This window comes from Struthio camelus, chromosome 24 (assembly GCF_040807025.1).
Source record: "Struthio camelus isolate bStrCam1 chromosome 24, bStrCam1.hap1, whole genome shotgun sequence".
Lineage (NCBI taxonomy): Eukaryota > Metazoa > Chordata > Aves > Struthioniformes > Struthionidae > Struthio > Struthio camelus.
In genome coordinates, this window is record NC_090965.1 from 7,857,390 (window position 1) to 7,881,885 (window position 24,496).

Genomic DNA, 24,496 nt, shown 5'->3' on the forward strand with positions numbered 1-24,496 from the left:
CGGCTTGTAGCCTTGAACATGCAATTAAAAGCTGGCTGGGAGCTGAGCTGCCCTGTGCAAGGGATGCTGAGAGCCACCGGCCGCGTCGGGGTGGCCCGGGAGCGCCGGCACGGGGGCGGCCTGGCCCGGACCGTGTGGGTCCTGCGGGATTAGGGCCGGCCCGGGGAGCTGCTTGTGCTAACGGAGCTGATCTCCATAATCTTGTTGCACAGACGCCTCCTCCCCCTTGGCAGGACAGCGGGGATTTGGGGCCACGCGTATGCGGCAAACAGAGCAGCAGATAGGGGGGGTTTGCAGGATTAACGTGTTGTCCGCTGGCGACCCAAACGTGTGGGAGCAGTTTTTATCCCAAACTCCTGAGGGTCTCGGTCTGCTCTGAAATCCGGCTTCCTTGCTGTACTGGCACGGCTGTGAATTTGCTTAGGGGGAAAAGAAAAAAGGAAAAAAAAGAAATCTGTGCTTGGAAAAGCGAGGGGAAGGCTAGAGGAGGCACGATGCCCGCTGCGGGCCTGTCCCCGCGCTCAGGTGCGCGCCAGGCAGCACCTGGCATTTGCCTGCAAGCTTCGTTTTCCTGTGTGCGATCCGTGTTTCCACTTGCCAGCTGGAATACGTCCTCGTCTAAGCAAATGATGTTTAAAGACCTGTATTTCTGAGTGGTGCTGTTTTGTGACCCTGAGTAAGGAAGTACGTTTAGCATTATCTTGTGGGCAGTGAATCAGGATTCAGTTTCCTATTAGAGATGGAAAAATCCCGATGTTACAGAGAAAAGCAACGTAGCAGGTCAGCGCTGGTGGCCTCTGCTCATTTTTAATGGGCTGCACGCTCCCTGGAGACGGCGGGAGCGGGGCCCGAGCTGGCCGTGTGCAGCGTATAAGCAAGGACTGAGAATCCGCCCCGTGGATATTGGAGCAGGAACGTAGTCTTGCGTAAGAAAGGACTTTGCGCTGGCCTGTTATTAAACGAGAGAGCCCTCAGGAGGGCCCGGGACCGCGTGGTGCTCTGTCCTTCCCCGCTCTGCGCGTTCCCCTGCGAGCCAGGGGCGAGGGGGAAAACCCCTGTAGCCGTCACTCGAGCGGATAATCCCGAGCGTTGCCTCCTGGCAAGTCTCGCGATTAGGAGCTCCGTGTGCTGGGTGGAGCGGGTCCAGCGTGCCGGGCTCGGGGAGCCGTCCCGCCGGGCATGCGAGCAATGCCGGGGCCGGCCAGAGCGCTAATCCGCCGGGGCAGCCGAGCCCGGGAGCCGCCCGCCCGCTTCCCCCCGCGGGGACCCCTTGCTCCTTCCCGCCGCCTTTCACCCTACGGGACCGTGCCGCGCGCTGTAAACGCATAGGCACAAACCGTGCCCGAGGGCCGCGGGATGCATCCCAAGCCCTGGGATGCGGCCGTTCGGAGACGGGAGCGACGCGCTTCAGGGAGGGATGCCGGCTGGGGGGCTGCGCGGAGCCCGGCCCCGCGCGCGGGCCGCCCGCGCCGTCGGAGGGGCTCTGGGCCGCCCGCGCCGGCACAGGCAAGGCTGGCAGCGCTTCGCTTCCGCTGCTGCCTCCTGAGCTTGTTGCGGCGCTCCCGTTGCTTTAACAGCAGCGTTAGTAGCTGTAATGGGGATTAACAATATCTTTCCAACTCAATTACCCCTATCCTAAAAGCATGCAGGATTATTTAAACGCATTATCATTTTTTTAAGTGGGATAGCTTTCCACCAGTGCCGTGCTCGTACCAATCTACCCGGGGAGAAGAACAGGATGCATGCAGCCTTAATGATCATTACCCTAATCTTCCAGGTCTATTTTTCTGGGTAACTCCGCTATAATCAAATAACCATCTAGTTTGTTACTCGCCAGGGAAAGAGCTTGAGCAGATCAGCCGCTGTGTCACGTAGATACAAAGGCTGAGCCTGCACTGGCTGCTTCCTGTTCCCTGACGGAGATGGGAAAGGAAGCGGGGAAAAGCTCCCCCTCGGCAGCCGCCTAATTGTCCTGCGGGCCCAGGAGCGGCGTGGCGGGCGCCGCGTGCCCCGAGCCGCTCTCGTGAACCCGTCACGGGCACAAACGCCGCGGAGAGGGGCCGGGAGGAGGCTGGGGGGGGAAGGAAAAGTTGGGCCTGAGACCACCGCCTGCGAAGGCGCTGCTCTGGGCGGACGGGCTGCCCGTCTGGGGGCTCCCAGAAGTCGCTACCTGCCGATCTAGCCCAGCGCGCCACAGGGTTTTGCATGTTTGCACTGTCATCTTCCAGCAGGCTGTTTGCAGCGGGGGGGGGGGGGGGTGTTTAATCACAGAGACGCTGATGCTACAGGTGGCAGAGATCAGTTACACCCCCGGCCCACACCCCAGCGGCAAGGGCAGGTTATCCACCCCTGCACAGGAGCAATCTCAAACCCCGGACAGAGGCTCTGGAGAGAGAGAGATATATATGTATGTATCTATCTATAATATATATTTAAAATGTGTAAATGTGCAAATAATATATATTTAAAATGTGCAAAATATAGATATATGCATATCTATATTTTTAGTAGCAAAGGCTGAAGTACCGGGATCTCCTGGTGGGGCGTGCAGAAGGGGTTGCTCCCACGGTGGACCCAGGCCGCCCGCTCGGGAGCGGGTGAACGCCGGAGGGTCTCCGCGTCCCGCCGCTCCCAGAAATCCCCGGGGAGGCGGACGGCTCGGGGCTGCCGGGGCTGTGCCTTGGGGCTTAGGTATAGCCGACGGACGGATTGTAATGGGTTGCTGGAGGACCTGAAAACAGCCCCCCCCCCCCCCCCCCCCCGAACGCGAGGAGCGTCCTGTTCCCAGACGGTGCGGGGACACGGCGGGCCGCGGGGGCCACCTGGTGGCCGCGCACCCAGCTCGGGCCGGGGGCTCGGCAGCCGCGGCGCTGCCGCCCCCGGTCCCCGCCGGCGCTTGCCTGCACCTGGCAGACGCGCTCTCTGCCTTGCGGTCATGCCTGCACGGAAGCAAAATATCCTCCTCCTTCTTTTTTTTTAAGCTTTTTTTTTTTTTCGTTCTTTCCCCAAAAGCCCAGTGCCTGCGTGTATCTCCATCAGCACCAGTCTCATGGCGCAGAGGGAGGCCGAAAAGGGGCCTCCCGGTCCCTCTCCTTGCTAAACCTACGTCTCTGGGCTACGCCAGCTCCTGGCCCGGGGCACGCATCCTGGTGCCTCCCCTGGCAGGAAAGGGGCTAAAAGCCGTGCCGGGCATGCAGGCGGGTTAAAACCCCCGGAGGGGGGAATTGAGAGGGATGGACAGTGCGACACTAAGCAAGCCATTTCATTTCTTTCTACCCACCGCAACCCAATCTGTAAAACAGAGAAAAACTGTCCTTCCTGCCCATCTACCTTATGCGTAGCGTAGTTGGTGTCCAAGCTTTTGGAGGGCAAGGGTTGTCCTTTCCTACTTCCATTAATGGCACGCAGCACATTGGTGCCCTGACCTCAGCTGAGCAATCGAGGAGGTTTCCATGGGAAACCTGGGAAATGGGGCTTCCAGACCGTATATATCCTTTAAAGTGTTGTTTATCTTTGAAATAGTTGAAGGACTGGATTACAAAGTAAACATGAGTGAAAGCAGAGGAAACAGAGTAGCAACGTGGGTCAACGGTTTTCCTTTGCCCACAAATTCTTCTGTGAAGAAAAACTTGGCCTTAAAGGTTAATTTCCACAGACATGCTGAAACGGGCCGAGTAAAGAGAAGGAAACGGTGGGAAAACCCTGCAAAGCGTGCCGGCAGCTTTAAAACATCTTTGCTCTCTATGAGCCGTTGCTAGAAAGCAGCGGGCTCTAACTCCTGCCCCAAGCCGCCTTGTGAGCAGGGCTCGGGTCCTGGGAGACGCTGCCACGTCCCGGAGCTGATCCGGTTTCCCAGGAGGAAAATCACTTTCCACAACGGCCCCCGAGGCGCTGGGGACTTCAGAGGGAACCTCGGGTCCCGAAGCAGGGAGTGCCCCTTGTTCGGGGCGAGTTGTTTGTGGCGCTGCCGGGCGATGGAGGTCGGCTCACTCCTCCTTCCATCTGGCGACTGTCGCTGCCACCTCCTGACGGCCGCTCGGCCTCTCCCTGAGACGACGTGCTCTCGTTAGCAGAGTCTGCTGTTCCATCCAACTATTGATCAGTGGTTCTGTTAAGACGCTGGCTTTCGGAAAGCATGAGCTGACCTTTTTATACTTACTTGACTAAGTAAAATCCTAAATAAATCCTAAATAAAAGGATTTTATTGATTGCAGGAGGTGGTTGGGAGACACGGACCAGATGTGTCCTGCTCCGGTACGAGTGCCTCTCCCTGTGGTGGACGTGCCCGTAGAGGTCACGGTTTGCTCTGCTGTCCTGCCCCTTTTGGGTGCTAGATGTTTTCTTTCTCCCAGTGGCAGTCGCTTCTGGAGGACTCGGTGTGGCTCTGGCATGCTGTAGGCCTGGTATGATGTGTTCTCTCTCATGAATGCTTAAGCCGGTTTCTTCTGCTATTGCTTTCTGTTAGTCAAAAATAGAAAACAAAACGTTGAGGATAGAGGGAAGTCCTGTTTCCATGGCTTGTTTTTCCCTGGGGACCCCTGTGAACTTGCAGACGTCGGTATGGATGAATGGGGTTGGTGGCTTTTACCACATTGATGCGTGTCCACCAGGACCCTCCATCAGTGCGTTTCAGAGGGGCCTCCAGAGCTCTTTGCCTTTGGCACCTTTGACGGCAGTGAGATCTGTGCAGGTGAATGGTTCGAATCTGCGGTCCCAGCAGACCTGCTGATCACCGCTTGATCCGTGCCAGGCAGCGCTGCGGGTCCTGCTTCCCCTCCCTGAGCCAGCACATCCGTCGCTTGCTGGTGGCCATGCAGTGCAGGGGTGCGTGTGCGGATGTGCACAAAACAGCCTGCCAAAATATCACTGCCTGGGCCGCAGGAAATTATTCCAGACTCTGCTGTTTGCTTCTAGTGTTGCTCTGGGCATGTTTCTGTCTTCCTCCAGGTCGCATTCATTGCTTTTTGTGGGAGAGCCAGGTAATATGGGAATGAATGTCATAAAAGTGCGTTCATTAGTTAGAAAACGAGGATTATTAGTGACGAGCAGGCTGTCCGCTTTGTGTTAAAAACCTTGACTTGCCGTTTTGCTGCAGCTGAAGGAGAGTCCCCTGGGTTTTGCTGGCTGCCCGGCAGTTCAGCCACGAACCAGCCAGGATCTGTTAGCCCAGCTTAGCTTCTGCCTCGCCTTCTGGGTTGAACACGGCAATGGGGCTTAACTTCTCATCAGAATGCTTCTTTTGTTGCTGTTGCCTTTTTTTTTCCCCCCTCTTTCTCTCTCTTCCGGGACGGTTTCCCATCCCTCGCCTTTGCCCTGGCGCCCGGTGGGCACGGCAGCCTGCGCCCGCCCCGTCGCGTCCCTCCCCCGGCGGCCGGGCCGGCCGCGGCGAGGCGCTGACATCAGAGCCGAGCCGCGCCGCGCCGCGCCGGCGGCGGCAGCAGCAGGAGGCGGAGGAGGAGGAGGCGGAGGAGGAGCCCGAGCCCGCCGCACCGGAGCGATTCCTCTTCCCGTCGCGGCTCTCGGGGCCGGGGCGCACCGGCGGGGGGCGGCGGCGGCTTCTCCTCCTCCTCCTCCTCCGTCGTCCGCTCCTCCCGGGGCTTCCGCGGGGCTCGGCCGGGCTCGGAGGCGCCGCCGCTGCCGGGCCGCGGCCCGCCGCCGCCCGCCATGCTGCCCGGGGCGCCGCCGCCGCCCGCCGCCTTCCCCAGCCCGCCGCCGCCGCAGCCGCCGCCGCCGCCGCCCGCCGCCCCCCCCCACGGGCCGCCGCCGCCGCCGTTCCCGCCGTTCCCGGGCAAGGCCGGCCTCCAGATCCGGAAGAATGCCATCACGGACGACTACAAGGTCACCACGCAAGTGCTGGGGCTCGGCATCAACGGGAAAGTTTTGGAGATCTTCAGCAAGAAGAGCGGCGAGAAGTTCGCCCTTAAGGTGCGCGCCGGGAGCGGGGCCGGGAGCGGGGCCGGGGCGCAGCGCAGCCGCCGGGCAGCGGGGGGAGCCGCCGCCGCCGCCGCCCCGGGAGCCCCCGGCGGCACCGTCCGCCCCGCTGCTTCTCCCCAAATCTCCGCGGCGTAGTAGTGTTTCTACTTCTTTTTCTTTCTTTTTTTTTTTTTCTCCTCTTTCTTTTAATATTTTTTTTGGGGGGGGGGGAGAGGGGGGGTTGTCCCGAGCGGCTGCGGAAAGGGGAAGGAGAAACTCGGCAGCAACAGTTCCTGCCTGACAGCGATGGAACATGTCCGCTGGCGGCTCGCGTGCGCCCGGGCTTCTCCTCCGCGGCGAGCCGGGGCCGAAGCGCTGCGCGGCGGCGTGGGTGACAAAAGGAGGGAATCGGGGCTGTTTGCTTTGTGCTCGGCTCGGACAATGGCCCCGGGCCGCGCTCCCTAGACCCTGGCCGCCCTGAGCCCCAGCAGGCGCCTTGGTGGCTTTCTGATGTGCGACAAAGGCCAGCGCCGGCCGCGGAGCCTACCTGCGCCGGCCGACGCGGCGGGAGCCCTTGGCCCTGCGCGTTTGCTCCGGCCGGAGCCCGAGTGACATTGTTTTTAAAACTGGAGGAGCTCTGCGCCCAGCTGGCGGGTGCCGCTCGGGTACGTGGTGTTTCATCCCGGCTCTGCCCTGGCTCCGGCTGTGTGAAACGCCGCATAACGCCGAGCAGCTATCGTTCCCCCCTCGGACAGGGAGGTTTCGGCGTTACTGCGTTCATACGTTGTCCGTAACGTGCCTTTGTCTGAGGGATACTTAGATAAATAATGTCTCCAAAAGTGCTAGATAACTTAACAGCTCCCTTGTTTCCACGTGAGCTTTTTGAGTGAAGGTGGGGAGCGTGTTTCGCCGGCGCGGAGGGACTTGGGGAGGTTGGAGGGGCTTCGTGACGCGGGGCGCGCGGCGGCACGGGTGCGCACAGTCTGCTCCGGGGGAGCGGCGCGTTCCGTGTCTCAGATGCAATTTGCTCCCACGCATTAGCTGTTCAAAGCCTAGGCGTTTTCCTGCGAATTGTGAAGATTTAAAAGAAAAAACAAAAAAAAAAACCCCAAACCCACACACAAATCCGTACCCAGACGTCTTTTGTCTGCAGAGCAAGGCACCCGGTGGTATCCGGGACTCCTAACGTGAATGAATGAAGGAGTGGATCTTTGACGCACAAAGCGGGGTGAAGGGGTTTGTGGGACAGGTAGAGGACGGTGGCGAATGTGCCCTATTAAAGAGGGGCTTACTCAGCTGACTGATGGGAGTTGAGCTTTTCCTTCAAGAACAGGGACGTTTTTCATTAGCTGCACCATGACGTACTCTCGGCGTGTATTATATCATTTCTTTTGGTTGTAAATTAGTGAAATCGGCTTCTGTTTTGACAGATTTACTCTTCTTCATCAGTCTGCTGTTGATTTAACTATTTAAATTGCAGATTATCAGCACTTCCCTCGTGAAATAATAAAAGGGCAAGGATGACAAAGTAAAGTATAAGGAAGGGGGATACCTAACGTGAACTGGCTCTTTCTATCCAAACAGTGGTTAAGACGGCCGGAGCCGGGGTTCATACTATCATCCTGCCGATACTAGAGCGCAGTGCAGCAGGTGTGTATTTATTACAGATGTAGTATTACAGTTTGCATTATTTCCTTGGCTGTATTGAAATGTGTCTGCTAACATAGGATTTTACACTGTAATGCATGAGGGCAGCGCAGAAAATTTGCGCAGCTCTTGGAGGATGAGGCCTATTCAATGCTGAATCTCTCTTTGGGAAAATGATCGGTCTTTGTCCTTCTGTCCCCTGGCCCGGCCTCTCCACGCTCTCCCGGTGGAGAGAGAAAAGAGTAGCTGAGCCGCTGGGCCCGTCTCTGCTGTTTCAAAGAGCAGCGCAGCTACTGCTGGAAAGGATTCCTTCCAGCACCGTAAAACTGCCATGCTGCGAGTCTGGGATCTTGGGCCAGCTGGTTTGCGTCCTTCCTGCACTGGGGAGTATGAATTACAAACTTTGGTTATTTCTCTCCAGAGACAGGACCGAAATGCCCAGCCTAGCCTCCGTGGGGGGGGGGAGGACTTAGCCGCAACGCGTGTTGACTTCATCCCCTCCTCTGCTACGCAGGCGGGATAACGTCTCCGTTAGAAGCTGGTGGAGAGGCATTACTCATGGGCTGCACTGGTGTAAAAGGATGACCTAAAGTAGGATATACCAAAATGATTACATCAAGTCGTCATGTTACAGATGATGTTTAAAAGAATTCTGATGGCCCATAGCCAGGAGCTGCAGCTGAAATTTCTTTATGCCGTCTGCTTTGCTTGTACGGCGAACCTTTCCATTTGCAATGTTTCTCTGTACATTTTCTGTTCCAAAAGGGCCGTGTGTTAATGCAGTTTTCCACTGAAGGCAAAACAATCGTATATCTCATTAACGTTAATGGTGTCTTCTGGTTATGCTGTGCTTCCTCGAGGATCTTGTGCAATTATTGTGTTGTTAAACCTCTCTCTCCCAAGTCGAGAGATGCATTTAGGTTAGGGTTTTGCCGAGGGTCATGTCACTTGAGAGAACTTCTCAGCGCTCCAGGAGAGTTTGAATTTGGAGACGGTGTTCCAGCAGCGACAAAGATGTTACAGCCAATTTTCTCCTCTTTGTAGTGCAAGGTTCCGTGGTGGAAGATGTACGTAAAATAATGCTACATGTGAGTTAAGGGATGGTAGCTTTATTTGCTACACAGTACCTAGATAAAAACCGGCGACGTTCTTTTACTTTATCATTATTGTTTATTTTGTCTATTTCCCACTTAAAAAAAAAAAAAAACCAGCCAAACAAACAACCTTTTGCTGTATTGGGAAATGCCTGAAGAGTGGAATCCATAAATTGCCCTGGAGGAGGCAGATGGTGCAGTGGCCGGATCCGTGATTTGGCCTTGTTTCTGAAGGGGGATTTAATGTGCAGGTGCTTCCTCCTCCGAGCTCAGCCTCTGAGCCGCTGGGCGCCCTCAGCCCCGCGAAAGGGAGGTGCTGCTGGCCGAGGCGCCGCAGGGCTTAGGCCACCAATGACTAGACCCTGCTTGAGGCTAAGTGATTGACTTTTTGTGTCTAGCAGGGAGAGGACGTAAAAGCTGTGCCGAGGTGATGAATGGTATTGAAATGTGAGGTCTCTGCGATTTCTTATCCCCTTCTTCCTTGTACCTTGGTGTGATTTATTAATAGACAAAATTAGGCTTGTAATTTCTGGAAAAACTATCATATGTAGGTCACGGCAGACTTTGCTTGGCTTTGTTTGTTGCAGTCAGGCTGTTGGCATTAAGTGACGCAGATTGCAATGGTGGGATTGTGAGCGAGGCCTGTGTCTCATACTGTGAATTCCACTTTTAAGACTAATCTTCGGACAAAATAGTGGATTTATGATTGGCTGTCTTAACTCAGGGTTTCATAAGGAAATCACCCGTCATCCAGATTGGAGGGGAATGGAGGATCAGTTAATGGTGGATGGTGTTTTCCTTTCTCCATCGTATGTGTCATTTGGTGGAGCTCTTCATAGAGCAAAGTTGGCTTTAAAATGAATTAACAAAAAAGAGCAAACAACATCTCAAACTAACTCAAAGTGGAAGAACTTAGCAGGCTATGGGGACCAGTCGCAAACTTGTTCCCTCTCTGAGCATCCTTGGTGCTTCAGAGCCCTCCTGGGAGCGGTGGGGTGGCCCTGAGCATCTCTGTGAAACGTTCACCCTCCCGATAACCTGAGTGATGGTTCCTCTGGTGGAGACGGAGGACGGACCCCAGTACTTCTGTGGGTTTTTTTATTATTCTTGTACAATGTCTGTTGTGGACATCGGGTAGGCTGTGTAGGAGCAACCTGATCTGAGCAGCTCGACTCCATGCTGCATCACATGGATAGTGTGTCCAGCTGAAAAAAATGGATCGAAGAGCATGGTGATCTATGGGAGATGGGGACGCATTGCATTTTTGCCCTCTGCTGCTCCCCAAGGGGAAGGTGATGGCTGTCTGTCCATCAGCGCTTCAGCCAGCACACCTGCTAACCGGTGTGCGAGATGACTGTGCGTTGAAAAGCAAGGCGCGTCTTCATTTATTGCAGTTCTTGTGCAGCTGAAACACTCATTGAACGCTTTCTGAGCTTTTACTTGTTCACTAGCCTTTTGAGACCGGAGTGAATGGTGGGTGGGCTGAGCGAGCTCTGCAGTTTGCCCTGCAGTGAGTGTGAGCGGCTCTTTGAGGAATACCGGCTTTCTGTGGAGCCTTGTACCCAACTCAGCGATTACCTCTCTGATTCAGAGAGGGTTGGCGCCTGTTGTTATCTTAAGCATATAATTCATCTGTCAGCGTTTGCTTTACAGAACTTGGGGGACATGATGGAGCACGGTCCAGTGGGCTCCCTTGGAGCCTTAATTAGCTGCCAGAGTCATGTTCTGCTCTTAACTTTGCCAGGCGAGCAACGTTAACTGAAGGGCCTCTCTGCAAGGGCCTGCTAGTCTCTGCTCCTGTTCTGTAGGAGATGAGGAAAACGCTCTGACGTTTTGTTCGCTCGTGTTGCGTTTGCAAGGTGAGGGGTGCTTCTCGGGAAGCTGATGGCCCCAGTCCTGGCGCGCTGTTCTCCCCGGCTGCGGAGCTCTGGGGCTGAGCGTGGGCCTGCAGCGGCTGGCCTGGGGCTCCCTCTTCCGTCAGAGCCAGCAGTTTTTACAGAGATACTTAAAGGAGTAAAGTGCCCTATTTGCCAGAGTTTCCTGCATTTGCATTTGAGAGCAAATGCTGTGTCCCTCAGCAAATCTATCTGGTAAAACAACCCCTAAATGATGGAGTATATGAAGATCCTGGGCTCATATTCATGGGAATATTCATGGGAAATGGACCTCACCGTCTTAACAGCGTGCTGCGCCGTGGTGTGTCCGCTGTGCTTCTGCTCCTCTGTCAATGGTGGGAATTTTTTTTTTAAACTCTACATGTATTTTATTTAACCAAAAATGTCTTCAGTATGGCCATTTGTGCAACTCATAGTTTAAAAGCTGTGGAAAGTATAGTGACATCATGGGGACTTTTCCAAGGCAGTGGTTTATTATCTCATTGGCCAAAAGGGTTTACTGGCTTGGATTATGAGTTTGTTTAAACAATTGAGGATTTATATAATCCCTTCTAAATATATTACATAGTCTGAGCAGTCAAATTTACAACTGATATAAACTGATAAAAGCCTGGGAGTAGGGGGTTGGCTGTTGCTTTGGCATATGCTCAGGAAATGGCAGGGTTCTTCCTCTTAACGCGTTCAACCGTAGGCCTTATGAAAGATCGGTGTTTCCGACTTTTTCACATGTGCGAAACTGAGATGCAAAGATTTACTTAAGGTCCCGCAGTAGTAAGGGCTGCAGGGAGAGGCTGAGATGCCTGCTCTGAGACGAGCACTCATCCCGCAGGAGCCAGGCGAGATGCTGCCTGACGGCCCTCTCCTGAGGCGTTCTCGTCCGACTTGTGCCCACCGTGAACTGGAGAGCGTTTTCCCATCCTCCCCAAAGTACTCAGCATCTCCAGGGATATGGGCCAAGTCTATGGGGAAAGCCTCTGGAATTGAACTTTGATTGCTAAAGTTGCCATTTTGTGTCTTAACCACAGGGCCAGCCTGGCCTTCTGGAGAGCGTGGCGCACGCAGTGCTTTGAAACTGTCCCTGGGCAGCACTTCCCACGCAGGTGCGTTGGCAGAAGCCTTTGGCAGGCAGAAGGTACAGCCTTAGCCTGTGTGATTAAACAGCCAAATATGGCTGGGGAAAATGATTAATGCATCATTCCTGTGGAGCTCCTGCGTGGCCTTCAGCAAGGCTTCTGCTCGTGCACTGGTCTGGGAAAGCCCAATTTATAATCATGCACACATCTGTGCTGCACGGTGTGATTTGCGCCTTTGGGGGCGAGCAGCATAGTGTGGGGACTTGGGCTTTGCTGGACATGTGTTGTCAATTCTGAAGCACCATGTATATTTAAAGCAATGTATAAAGAATAGTTTGGAGTTGTATAGGTTGAAAGCCAGGTCTCTTAGTGCGTTTAGGTAGGCACAGGTGAAATAAATCCAAAAGATTCATGCGTAGGAAGCCTTGAGAGAGCGAGCTGGTGACTTCTCTCTTCTCGAAACCTGTCAGACTTGCACTCTTGGATCTTGGGGGCTGTCTTCTCTCACCTGGACATCCGAATGCCACGCGGCGTGGGGAGCAGTGGAGCAGCCTTCTCCCTGTCCGAAGGTGTCAGGCTGCATCTGTTGGGGGCTCGCGTTGGACAACGCCGTACCCAGCACTGTTCTGGCCGGCATGCTCGATCCCGGGAGGTCCTCTGACCTCCGCCCCGTGATTTCCATGCCGAGCTACTTTTCAGTGTTGGGTCAGAATAAAACCTAGCGGATTTTCTCTAATTTATCTGCTGCTTCTGCGTTGAGGGTTTGGGAGGAAAGAGCCCTTCTTTCATGAAGAAACCCTTTCCTCTGGCCAGCTCTGAACTTAATCAGCTTTCCTGACCCGCTGACTGCGCTCCGTGTGCCTCACGGTGCAGAAGCCGGAGCCGGTTGTCCCCAAGCAGAACTGGCCCCGTGCGCCTGGCCTCAAGTTGCAGCATTCAGGCAGCATGACCTCACCTCCTGGTTTCCAAGAATAACGCGGTGCCTCCCCTCCGCCACCACGGGGCTGTCTGCAGCATGTGAGGGTGGCTGCGCCGGGTGTGGAGCAGTTGCCTCTCGGGGCCCATCTCTAGCAGATGCTCCCCGCCAGCCCCTTGGAGTGAGCTGCCCATATCGGAGTTGGGCTGGAGCCACGTGGTGCCCAGTGGTGTCATTTGGTGTCTCTCCCCTTCATGTGGCAGGGGTTTTGGGTGGCAGAGCAAGGACTGGGAAAGGCATCTTGAGGACCAGGCTGAGCTTGCTCCATGTCTAGAGAAGGAAGTTTTGGGGGTGTGAGTCCACGAAGACCACTGCATAATGGCTGGCACTTAAACATAGCTTTAGGTGACCTCTCTCTACCTTTCAATCAGTTGCGAAACTGGGCTTTCCTAGGTGTTGAGGTTAGCCTTCCAGAGCTGTCTGGAGCCATCAGGCTGTCACCTTCATCCCTGGAGCATGGCAGCAAGGATGTGATGCTCTTTTTGTCATGAGTGCCCTATCTGCAGATGGGAGGAGAGTGGTGAGCAGAGCAGGGGAGGACGCTGCAGGCATGGAGATGGTGGGTTGTGTAGGAGCTGTTCAGCTGATGTTGATGTCCTCGTGGTCCCGAGGCAAGTGTGTGGGACTGCGGCCAGATCGTGCATGTGCAGAGAGCGCAGAACTGCCGTCCTCTCCTGCTCTTCTCCTGCTCTGGACTTGCAGGCTGCTCCTGCCTTATATCTCTGGAGCACAGGAGCGTAGCTTTTTGAAAGTACTCAAGACCCGTATCCCACTGCATGTGGCTTCCATTGGCTCCCTGGGTGCCGCTTCTTTTTCATGACTGGCATGCCAAAACATCTAAAATGCTCTTTCTCTGGGTCTGAGAGTGTCCTGGGAGAGGCGCTCCCCATGCGCAAGCTGCAAAGCCTTTGTATGCTGCGTGCAGAAGGACTTTGTAATTGCTGTTTCTCTTGGACATAAAGGTATGGCTTTGCAGAAGGAGTTTGTATGGCTCCAGCCTGCTTCCCTGTGCCCTCCGCACCCCTCCTGGAGCCTGGGCTTCGTAACGGGCCCGCAGTGAGGAGAGCGACGGGTGCTGCTGGAGATTTGCAGTGTTTTTACTCTCATTGGATCTTCCCAATTCCTGCTAAGAGGGTTGCGTGGGTTGTGCACATACCTACGTTTGTCCTGTAAAGTTTAGCCTCCCTTTTCCAGTTTACTGGCCGCGAGTCATGTCCTGTGTCTGCGGAGGGGTGCTGTGGTCGGGCTGCTGACGGAAATAGCTCTGTGTCCAATTTACCCAGGGAGGTGGACAGGGAGCAGCTCGCCGGGGCTGGAGGAGGGTACGCAAGAGTGAGTCTGCAGACAGCTTTAACAGCCTATTACGCTGTTGTTCTTACACTAACTGACTGAGTCATTTCAAAGGTTTCAACCTTTTAAGATTTTACCAATTTGGAGTAAGGATTATAGCGGCTAGCAGGTTTAGCAGTTGTTCTGACGCTGTATTTCCTTCGTGGCCTCAGGCAGGGACTAAAGGCCACAAGCGTGTGATTGTTGGTAAATCCTCCTGACCTGAGGTGACCTGAAACATTGATTTTGCTGGAGATGCTGTGACCTGAAAATGTCATTGGTGGCAGAGCGACTGCCACGAGATCAGAGCGGTGGTGGGATGGGAACTTGCCTGCTGGAGGTGGAGGGGGGAGCAGGAGATTGGAGTGGCAGCTCCTCTCCAAGCTTTGGTGGGACCATGCAGAAGAGTCGGAAGTTGTGGGTCGACTGAGAAGCTGCTGGGGAGGATGGCACCTTCCCGCGTATTATGTTCATGTGTTACTTTGCTCTTGCTGAAGTAATTTCTGCAGGTGAGCGAGCTGCCTGGGACAGGCACAGCCTTTGCCGTCATATGTAATGAGATTATTTAAGCTGTTGGCGTCAGGGATGCATGTGATTATGTGCCTGGCTGTCCAGCAAGCTGTAGCCTAAACTAGAGATAAAGTTCAAAACGCAAGCCCAGATCTGAATGTTCCTGGGGCTCCCAGCCAGACTGGGACTTTGCAGCTCTGCTCTCATAAGATAGCCATGCCCGGCTTCTGATATAGGTTTGGGATCGGCAGCGGGATGAACTTGTTTTCTTCATCATAATTAACTTTGCTGCTTCCCTTTGTGTGCCCAGGGCTGTAGCTAACTCCTCCTGGGTGCTCCTTCTGAATTCAGGCTATTCAGCCCTGCTGGCCTCAGAATAGGACTGTAAATTGGGCTCAGGATCGCGATTGTCATATGCCTTTCATGCTGGAACAGCCTAATTCTGTGTAACAGCATGTCAGGGCTCTGTGCTGTCTCTCTCCAAAGAGGTATGTCACTGCATGCTTAAGCATGGCTTCTGGGCTGTTTGCTAGCTGGAGGGTTGTGCTGGAGGGGTGGGAGCCGGAGATGGAGAGTTGATGTGGTCAAGACATGGTTTAGGGAAGGCAGGGGACCTGGCTGCACTGGGACCCCTGGCCAGCGAGTGTCATCTCCTGCCCATGAGCCGTGCCGGTGATGCCCACCCATGGGCTGGTCTCTGGGAACCATGGTAGCACATGGTTGCATGATTGCCTCAGATTTGCTCTCTCCCCTGGAGACCCGGCTGCGCTCTCCATGCTGGGTCTGCTGCCATCTGCTTTCTGGATGAAGATAATGACGGGGGTCAAGGCATCAAACTCCCTCCCAATGCCTCTGGCAAACTTGTCTCCAGGTTTCTATTGGAGAGAGTTGGGTGGGTGCATTTTCCACTCTGTGAGCATTCAGAAAATGGAGCGGCGAGTCTCTCTGTTTCTCGTCCTCTTGGGTGTCCTTTGGCCATGAGACGCAGCACAGAGCTAGCGCAGTCTCTTGAAAGGCTCCTTGGACTTCCTGCCAAATGTGTGTTTTCAGGGAAATCTGGCTGGAACAAAAGCTGGGGCTGCTGTGGAAATTTGGCAGCGCGTCCCGTCGCCTGGAATTCCAGTAGCTGCAGATCATTGCTTCTTGCGGCTCGAGGCACGGATGGGAGCCTGGTCCGAGCGGCGCTCCTCGGAGACGGGAGCGGCACTCTGGGTATTTCGACTCATCCCAGCTAGGCTGGGGGGAACAAGCACATGCGCTCCAAACCGAACAAACCGGAAAGTATACATGCTCTCCTCAGCCTCATTCACAGCAAAACCAAGAAAAGCTGGCCTGCTGGCAGGGGTATGTTTTTATTTTGAGTTGTAATAATAGCCCTGTTGCATCTACCATCTTGGTATTTAAGAACGCTTCACAGCAGTCTTCATGCATCGCATATCCACTTGCCTAAGCAAAAAGGCAGGAATTACGTTTTCTTTTAGATGGGACTGCTGCGGCAGAGAGGTGTCGCTGGCCCATCACCTAGCTCGGAGCGAGGAGTCGAGCTCCCCTCTGGCCCCCAGACCTCGGTGGGTCTCATAACCTGTGGCTTTCGGGTACGGCTTCACGCCGTGGAGTCATCTCGGCCCGTAAGAGCTCGTTCCTGCTGGCTCTCTGCCCTCCAGGCTGTGCTGCGACTGCCTCCCCGCCACCCCCCTTCACCCGTTTCGCAATGTCGGCTGCCCATTACGTGGGGCAGATTGCTCAGAAACCAGAGATGGCTGTTGCATAAGGCACTGTACCGCAGTAGCTGGCTTCCACCGAGCCTGCGTTTCCCTTGCAAGGGAGGGCTTGCCAGGAAGCTTAAAACCGGGTTATCTCCTAGAAGTTGTCAGAGCTGTGACTCTGGCGTTTTTGGGTGAGTAACTCAAAGGCAGGAGACCCGATGTGGGTTTCCAGCAGCGCCTGCCAGGACTAGCAGCCGTGCGATTGTCAGAGCAACATCACCCTCGTGGCGAAATAGTGACTCAGCTGCCCTCGGCCGCCGCATTTCGGATTTCGGGAGGCATCCAGGCAGCAGGACTGGTTCTGCCACTGAGCACGCTGCCGGCCCTGAAGGCCGTTTTGGGGGGGACCAGGGAGTGTCGCAGTGGTCTCAGCTGTCCTCTGCCTTAATGTCTAGGTAGGGTGCTTGTGCTCTTGCTAATCCGCGTGCTCCGGCGAGGCTCTCCAAGCCCTTTCTTTTGTCTTCGGTGGACTTCCCTGCAAGGAAACCGAAGCCCTTCCCCACCTGAGCGGCAGCTGATTAAGCGTAGCTTCTCTGAGGCTGGTGGGAAAGTTGCTTCAGCTTTAGCTCTTGGACAAGACTTCTGAGCGCAGGAACCTCCTTTTTTTTCTGTCTGCTTTCATATAAACACAGAGCCTTCTCCCAAAGGCTGGGCGCAGCCGGTCTCCTGGGCAGTCCTTTGTCTGGGGAACTGGCCACACCTCGCCGCTCCACTTAAATGAGCCGGTGGCTCATTTAGGGTCAGAGCAGGACTTTTAGCATCTCCCTCTTTGTTGCCCTCCCACCCTGGTTATTTCCCTTTGGTGACCCACGAGGAAGAGCTGCTGATGAAGAGCAGCTCCCTGCCCACAACATGAGACAGCTTCATGGGTGGTGGAAATCTCCAGGGAAGTTCTCCAGGTCCTGGAGGTTTCTGGAAGCGTCCTACAGCTCTTTGCAGAGGGCAGCTGGGAGACTGCCTTCCCTGCCCTCTGTGCTGGGCCCTGGGTGCGTGTTGTTAGAGATGCAAATGCTAGTCTGATGAAGGCCTTGGTGAGTAACACGCTGGGGAGTTTATAAACTGATTAAAATGTGGTCTCTGCATGCTGCTGAGCAGCTCTGGCACCTCCCTCGGCTGCCGGAGGGCAGCAGGGCTGAAAGCTGGACTTGCTGCCTGGTCGCTGGGCCCTTTGGAGCAGATTTGCCAGCTCTTTCCCTCTGTGGTGGGCTGGTGCGATGGCATACATAACCTCAGAGCTGTTACCGTGCCACGCGTGCTGCTGGCTACATGCGTGTATCCTTATTTTTGGGTTTTACCTTGAGGAGCTGAAGGGCAGATCTAGCCTTGCTAGATGCAGCTAGCGAGAGCAAGGAGAGTTTTCTGGCTGCTCTCTGCAGCTCAGCTCCAAACATCCCGCTCCCCACCTGACCAATGAGTTCTGCCTGGTGCTTGCAGCAGTGACAGCCCCTGTTCTGCAGCTTGAACCGTTGCGGCTTTTACCAAGACATATTTGAATTCGTCCGGAGACTAAACTGAAATAACCAGGCAAGCGTCACCGGGAAGGAGGATTAGACTGAGATGCGGTAGCCTTGCCTCGAGGGTTTTAGTTACTTAACTACTGGGGCTGAGCGAAGAATGTGTTTTCCGCATGAGGTCAGCGGGCAGAGGACACCAGAGACGATCTGGTCTCTAGGTGCGTTCCTTCGGCACCAGGCAGCCCGCGCCGTTTCCTGCGGCGTGACAGCTCAGCGGGGACAGCTTCTCAAAACTTCTAGCTGGTCACAATGTACAATTTGAATTTTTGCGGTGGGCTAGCTCCGTTCAGGCTGGCTATTGCTAATTAAAACTAGTCTCTCTCGCAGGCTACTGGCCTTAAATAGGAATGGCAGCTGCTGCTTCTGTCCCTCTGCTTTGGGGCACTGGAGGGAGAGAGCAGCTGGGTGAAGAATACTAGGAGCGATAAACACCTGGATTTTGTGCCTGCCTCTAACAAACCTTCTCAGCAGCCTTAAGCACTATTGTAGGAGAGATGGGGATAAGGCTGGCCTGTTCCTTTTGGAGGGGGAGGCATGGTTAGCGATGTCCGCGTTTGTACAGCGAACTGGAGACTTGATCTTTCCTGCTCACTTAAAAAGCAGAGACTCTGCTGACTTGGGGAGTTAGTCCAGGCTTTGCGGTGGCAGCGGAGGTGAGCTGGGGTTCATATCAATGTGCCGCCGCCTGCTGCAGGGATTTGCATTTGGAGAAATGTTGGGACTTTTGGAAGCAGCTTTTTGGGAGGGCAGCGGAGAGCAGCACAAAGGCAGGACTGTCTGGCAGCCGCCTGGGTCCAGCGGCCCTCCGGCTCTGAGCCCTTTTTGTGAATAAGTGGGATTGAGGAAGCTTAAAGCCTTACAGAGCGAGACCCGGGAGCCCTCCCGGCCAGCCCGCAGGGCGCAGTTCCCCCTCTGCTCGAGCTGTGCCCTGGGGCTCGGGGAAGCTGCCGCCGATCCCCCGGGAGGCTCTCGCCGCTGCCGCCGCGCTGCAGAGCGCCCGGCCGGCCCTTCGCCTTGAAGGCTGCGTATGGGAGCGCCCGAGCTGAACCGTCCCAAGCGGCAGCCCGGCTCTCTGGGGGAGCAGCCGTACCTATTTTGTGTTCAAACGCCCCTGCTTTTATCCCTTCCCTGCTTCCCGCTCTCACGCAGCAGGCGACACGGGTCCAAGGCGCTTGCTGCCCTTCGTGTTTGGTGACGGAGCAAGGGGCCGGGTGGCAGGGCTTGTCTGGCAGCGGGGTACGGCACGGGCATAAAGGGAGCAGCAAACCTCTCCCAGCATGCCTGTGCTTTAATTGCATATTTAAAAGATGCACGCGTATAGCACCTGTGCTGTTGGCGCCTTGTTTTTTGTTAGGGAGAAGCTCGTTACGGGAGCAGGCTTTAGAGAGGGGGGAAAAGGTCTCTCCTGTGATGGCGTTCCTGGAGGAACGTGCCTCCACGGGTCCACTGGCTTCGTGATGCCGCCTGTCCCCTCCGCCGCCCGCGAGCCGTTCCCGTGGCTCTGCGAGGCCGCGTCTGGGGATGGCAGAGCTGCAAGCGCGGGCCGTCCTCCGCTTGCCAGGAGCTGCAGCTTCTTGCTCGCTTTTATCGCGCCGCTTCAAAACCCAGGCTTTCAGCCGCGATGCCCCTCGCCATCGCGGTTCAGGGGGGCCGCGGCAGGTGAAAGGGTGTTACGAAATCCCCCCCGTGGCTTTTGCTTCGGCCTCCCCGCCGCAAAAAGGGAAACCTGCTCTCGCTAAAAGCACCGGCTCTCTTGCCGCCTCCAGGATGGCCCGGGGCGCGCGTCCCCTCGGGAGGACGCTTGCTCTATCCCGGTGTTTGCAAAGCCTGCGGCGAGGACGAAATTCTCCTAAGCAAACAGCCGAGGAAAGGAACGGGGCGATGTGCAACGTGCTGTACGTCACTGGGCTTCAAGGCTGCCTAAACAAACACCCTTCTCGGACTTGGCACCGACGGGATAAATACGCCCTCGGGGTGTATCCGCTTCCCGCGGCGCTGCCCGGGTGTCTGCCGGCGCCGCTGGGGGGGCGAGCGGGAAGCGTCCGCCCGCCCCGCGCGCGTCGCTTCCCCCGAACGTCCCTCCGGGGAGGACGGGTGCGAAGCCTGGTCTGCCTTGAAGGGGCTTTGTTTGTTTAAAAAAAAAACAAAAAAAAACCTATATATATATATATATATATATATATATATATATATATATATATATGTATATATGCATGGAGCAGCAGAAACAGATGTGCCTGCGAGATCTGTGTCGAAAGGAAGCTGGCCCGCTAAAAGCGCTGGAGGGGCAACGCGGCCGGCGGGAAGGTCCCGCTGGTGCCCGGGCGCGATGCAGCCGATGGCAGCGCCCCGCTAAAGCCGTGCGGCGGGCGCGCGCCGAGGGCCTGGCGGCCGCTTTTCGCACTGTGCGCCTCCGTGCTTCGAAGGGAAGCGCAAGGGTCGCTGCTGAGTTAATGGTTTACAGGAGTGTTTGCTTCTGCGTTAAACACGCCTGCAAACGCGAAGCACTTCCTGCCGCGAACCCGTATGGGTACTGGGTCGTTCCCGCGTTCGGCCGCCCTGATAGGAGATGGTCTTGGGTGCAGGGGAGGGGAGCAGGAGAGGACTGCAGCCAGCCTCAGAGGGGCTTGGTTGCCCCAGGAGATGGGAATAAAGGGATTCAGCGCGAAGCGGGTTTGCTGGCCTCAGCCGAACGCCGCGCGCTTCCCTGGAAGCTATCCATCCTCCCTTAATTTCTCGTTTCCCTTCCCCTTTCCGTCGTGCAGATGAAGGGGCCCAAGACGAAGGTCCCGGTGCCGCAGCTCTGGCTTTGCCGGGGCTGCAGCGCGGACGCTGCCTCCTCGTTGCAGCTGGCAGAAGAGCAAGTAGGAGGCGGCGCCGGCGGTGCCCGCGCCGAGGCACCGGATGAGCGCGGCGATGCTGGCGGCCGTTTCCCAGGAGCGGGGCTCTGCGCGGTGCCTCCGCCGCGGAGCCGCTGCGCCTCCGCTCGGGCTGGCGTCGGGCCCCCCCCGGTCCGTCCGTCCGTCCTTCCCCGCCCCAAACCTCCCGCTTCGGATGCCTGTTTATTCCTGATAGGAAATTACATCTCGGAAGGGATGGGCTGGGTGGGGGTGGTTTGGCTGCGGCAATCCCCCCCTGCCCACCTCGCCTGCACCCCGCTGTAAGCGTTGGCGCGAGGTGTTTCTGGTAGCGAACGTCCTGGCTTGGGAATTCTTCGGGGTCGGCGATGGCAACGAGCCCTGCCTGCCCGCAAGGGGATTTTTCTGCCTCCCGGTGTCACGACAGAGGGAGAGCTCTCCCGGGTCGCAGCGCGGTGCGGCAGCCCGGCCGGCCGGCCGCGGGCGAGCGCTGCGCTCCGCTCCGCCTGCAGCGGCTCAGCTGCTCTCCGCGCGGCTCTATAAATATTCGGTGACACAACAGGTTGCCTATTTCCTGAATTCCTTCCGCTCTGCCCTTCTGCCGCGGCGGCCCTGGTGTCGCTCTCGGGGGCCGCCTTCCCTCGGCTCCCGGCGGCCTCTCCCCCTCTGATCGCCGCCCTCCGACGTGTCCGGCGGGGGGGTCCCGCTGCTCCCGGGTCACTTCTCCTTCCTCCCTGAAACTCCGACCCGGGGTCCCCGCCTGGCTCTCGGCTTGTCCCCGCTGCAGCCACGCGGAAACCGATGGGGGCAAAACGTTCCCTCCAGTTTCTGCTGAGCCGAGGTTGGCGTCCCGGGCGCCCTGTCCGCTGGCTGGGCGAGCATCCTTGTCCCTGCGCGGCTCCGGGCTCTCCCAGGCCCATAGCTCAGTGGCTGCTTTCCAGATAGGGAAACCGAGGCACGTCGTTTGCCCGGAGCCCTTCCGCGCGCTCCCGAGGCCGGCGCGGAGCTGCGGCGCAGCTGGAGCCTGGCAGCTGAGGACGCCTCGGCGTTTGCCGCCCAGCGGGGTCGGTCAGGCGGCCGCAGGACGGGCTGTGGGTTACCCTTCTCCTCGACCTCCTCCAAAGCCCTCTTTCGCTCCGTTTAGGAGCTAAACCAGCTGCCTGCTGGGAAGAACAGGACGGGGTGAGTCACCGAAACCCGGTGTTCCTCTTGGTGTACATCCAAGCGGTGAGAATAGGGTGATCCCAAAGCAAAAGCCTGGAACTGATTAGCCCCCTAATTTTGTTTTTCTCAGATATGTGAGGCTGAAACTACTTATTTATCTTCCTTAAATGCTGCCTCCTGCCCACGGGGCTGTTTGTGTCGTGCCGTCGCTGTGGGTCGGGGAGGCTGGTTCCTGCTGCCTCCTTGTTGCTGTTCACCTGCCTTTCATGTATATCTACTTGGCTTTTTTTTTTTTTTTTGGGGGGGGGTAAGATGTCACAGTCCCGTCCTGCTCGCTGCCTGCGTTGTCCCCGTCTTACCCCGACGTCCCGCGCGTCCCCGGTGCGTCGAGCTCCCTGCGGCCGTGGAGATGCCGCCGGTCGGCGGGAGAGGAGCTTCGCCTCCCGGGCCCCCACCGCCGGCGCGAAGGGGGCGCTTTGCTCGTGGGAAGCAGGTCCGTCCCCCCCCTCCCCAAACCAAGGGGCGAGGGGACGTGGCGGAGGGGGGCCGGGGAGGGCCGGGGCCCCTGGCAGGTGGCTCCCGTCGCGGCTCCGGCCTCTCTCCAGAGCCTTTGTGCTCCCGGCGCGGGCTTTTGTCCCTGCCTGAAAGGCTGAATAGCTGCCGCATCTGTCGCCCGGGACCGGGGGGTGCGCGCAGACGGAGCAGATGCCGTGGCGGGCCTCCTTCCGCCAGCGGCCGGCGCGGCCCTGGGCTTGTCCGCGCTGGGCAGGCTGCGGAGCCGCCGCCGCGTTTCCTTTCCTGAGCTTTGCAAAAGGTGCCTTGGGGGAAGGTCTGGAGCCAGGGGATCCCCCCCGCCCCGACAAACTCGGCTTGTGGAATAACTTAAACAACTCCAGAAGGTTAATCTTGTAGTGGGTGGTATAAAAAATATATATATACGTATAGGCAAACCAGCTTTGGTGTTGCTGGATGTCTGCTTCTTCTGTCTGTCTCGTGGAAAGACACAGAGCAGCTCTAGTTGACCTGTATTCCTCCTTTTCTTGCTTTTCTGGGCTGTTTTTGGCTGTGCGTTGCTCTGTTACATGCTCTTCCCTCCTAAGGCATAAATCACCTCGTCCTTTCGGTCTTTGCCCCTAATTTTGAGCGGAGTCCTTTCTATTTCTGCTCCGCGCTCCTCCAGAGAGCGGCCAGCGATGCACCGTGCTCCAGATAAGAAGTTCTCCTCTCCGCCGCGGCACGGGAAGCGCCGCTCGCCTCGCCCTGAGCGCGGGTGCCGTGCAGCCGGGGGTAGGGGACAGGCGCCGGGGTTACCTGGCTCTGGGCAGCGCCTCTCGCTCCAGCGCGGGCTGCTGTCGGCGAGACTTCTAGTTTCTCTTCTGTGCGGTGCCTCTTCGTGCCTGGCGCGGTGTGCGTGGTGGCAAAGCTGCCCCGGCGCGAGCCGCCGCTCCGGGTCCTCCCGCCCGGCGCTTAGGTGATGCAGGCGGGGAGAGGGCGGGTGGTCGCCACCAAGGACCCGTCCTCCCCGCTCCGGGGAGTTGCTCGTTTCGTGATCTGCCCGAGTTGGCAGCGGAGGTTGGGCTCGAGGTTGGGCTCCCGAGACGTCTTGGCGCTCGGGCTCGTCCCCTTCTTGCCTATCCCAACCCAACCGGCTCCTGTCTTCCCGAGGCGCTCGGTCGCATCCGGGAGCTCCCTGCTCACAGCTTTCTCCAGCTATTAGGCTTCACTTTGATGCGTTATCCTTCGTTAAACCCTTGAGTCATCTCCAGAGCTTCGTCCTGCTCTCCCGCTCGGCGGCCTGCGCGGCGTCCGCGTGTCTCGCCCGCCCGGCCCCACGCACCCTCTTGGAGAGGCGCCGCGTCCCCGCAGCCGTGCCGCGGGGGGTCCCCCCGGGGTCTGCACCAGCGTCCCCGGACGCCGGTGGCTTTGCCGGATGAGGCTGGGGAGGGCTGCGAGGACCCAGCGAGGCCGAGCCGGGCGCCGAGAGCCTCCCGGGGCTGCCGCCCGGCGTTATTTCACCGGCGTCCCTGGCGTCCCTGTCCCCGCTGGGACCGTCGTTGCTGTCCGACCCGTCCCTGCTCCCTCTCCGCTAGCCGAGACAGCTAAGGGGGACAGGTCGTGGGCAGGGAAACCTTTCCTCTGCCGCTGCTGCAGCGCGCCAGGACGGCAGCCTGCCTTTTTTTTTGTTTGAAGGGTGTTTTTAACCCCGTGGTGGGGACGCGGCCGGCCCCAGCCCAGGCAGAGCTGCTCCGCCGGGAACCCGGGCGAATCACTTCTGATCAAAACAAACGCGGGCGTAAAAATACCCTGCTTGCAGGAAGGGCCCAGGTGTCCGGGGCCGGCGTGGAGCCCGCGGGCAGCTGCCGCGAAGCAGCTGGGTTTCTCCCGGAGCGGCTCCCCGCCGGCCCCTGGACCGGGGGGGCGTCACCGCCGCGCCGGCCGGAGGCGTCCGACTCCCCGAAACACTGACGCCTCTCCCTGGCCGGCCCCGCAAGCGAGCGAGAGCGGTTCCCCGGGCGCAGCGTCCGCGCCGACGGGGCCGGGGGTTTCCCTGGGGCCGCCCGGCCGGCGCCGCCGCAGCTCGTCCCGGCCGACGAGGGTTCGGCGCCCGGGCTGCCCTCGCTTTCCCCGCGTGAGCGGAGGCGAGCGGCTGGCGTTCGCCGCGTCTCGGGTCGCGGCGGCGTGGGGACGCGTGCGCTCGTGTTCACGCGGTGCTGCCCCGACCTCCCTGGGGTGCCCGCGGGGTCTGACGGCGCCTCG

The 24,496-nt window shown here is 57.6% G+C and overlaps 1 protein-coding gene across 2 annotated transcripts in view; it reads left to right on the forward strand.

Annotated features, from left to right (window-relative positions):
- Positions 1-3,251: 3,251 nt before the first annotated feature.
- Positions 3,252-24,496, forward strand: part of MAPKAPK2 (MAPK activated protein kinase 2) — a 35,389-nt gene continuing 14,144 nt past the window's right edge. Inside the window, exons 1-2 of one of the 2 annotated variants that reach the window (XM_068918045.1) lie at positions 3,252-5,507; positions 5,741-5,925. In XM_068918045.1, the coding sequence (XP_068774146.1) occupies positions 5,231-5,507; positions 5,741-5,925 (462 nt within the window). In that variant the 5' untranslated portion in view covers positions 3,252-5,230. Of the gene's footprint in view, positions 5,508-5,649; positions 5,926-24,496 lie in introns of those variants that run through there. The other variant, XM_068918046.1, reaches the window with a different exon arrangement.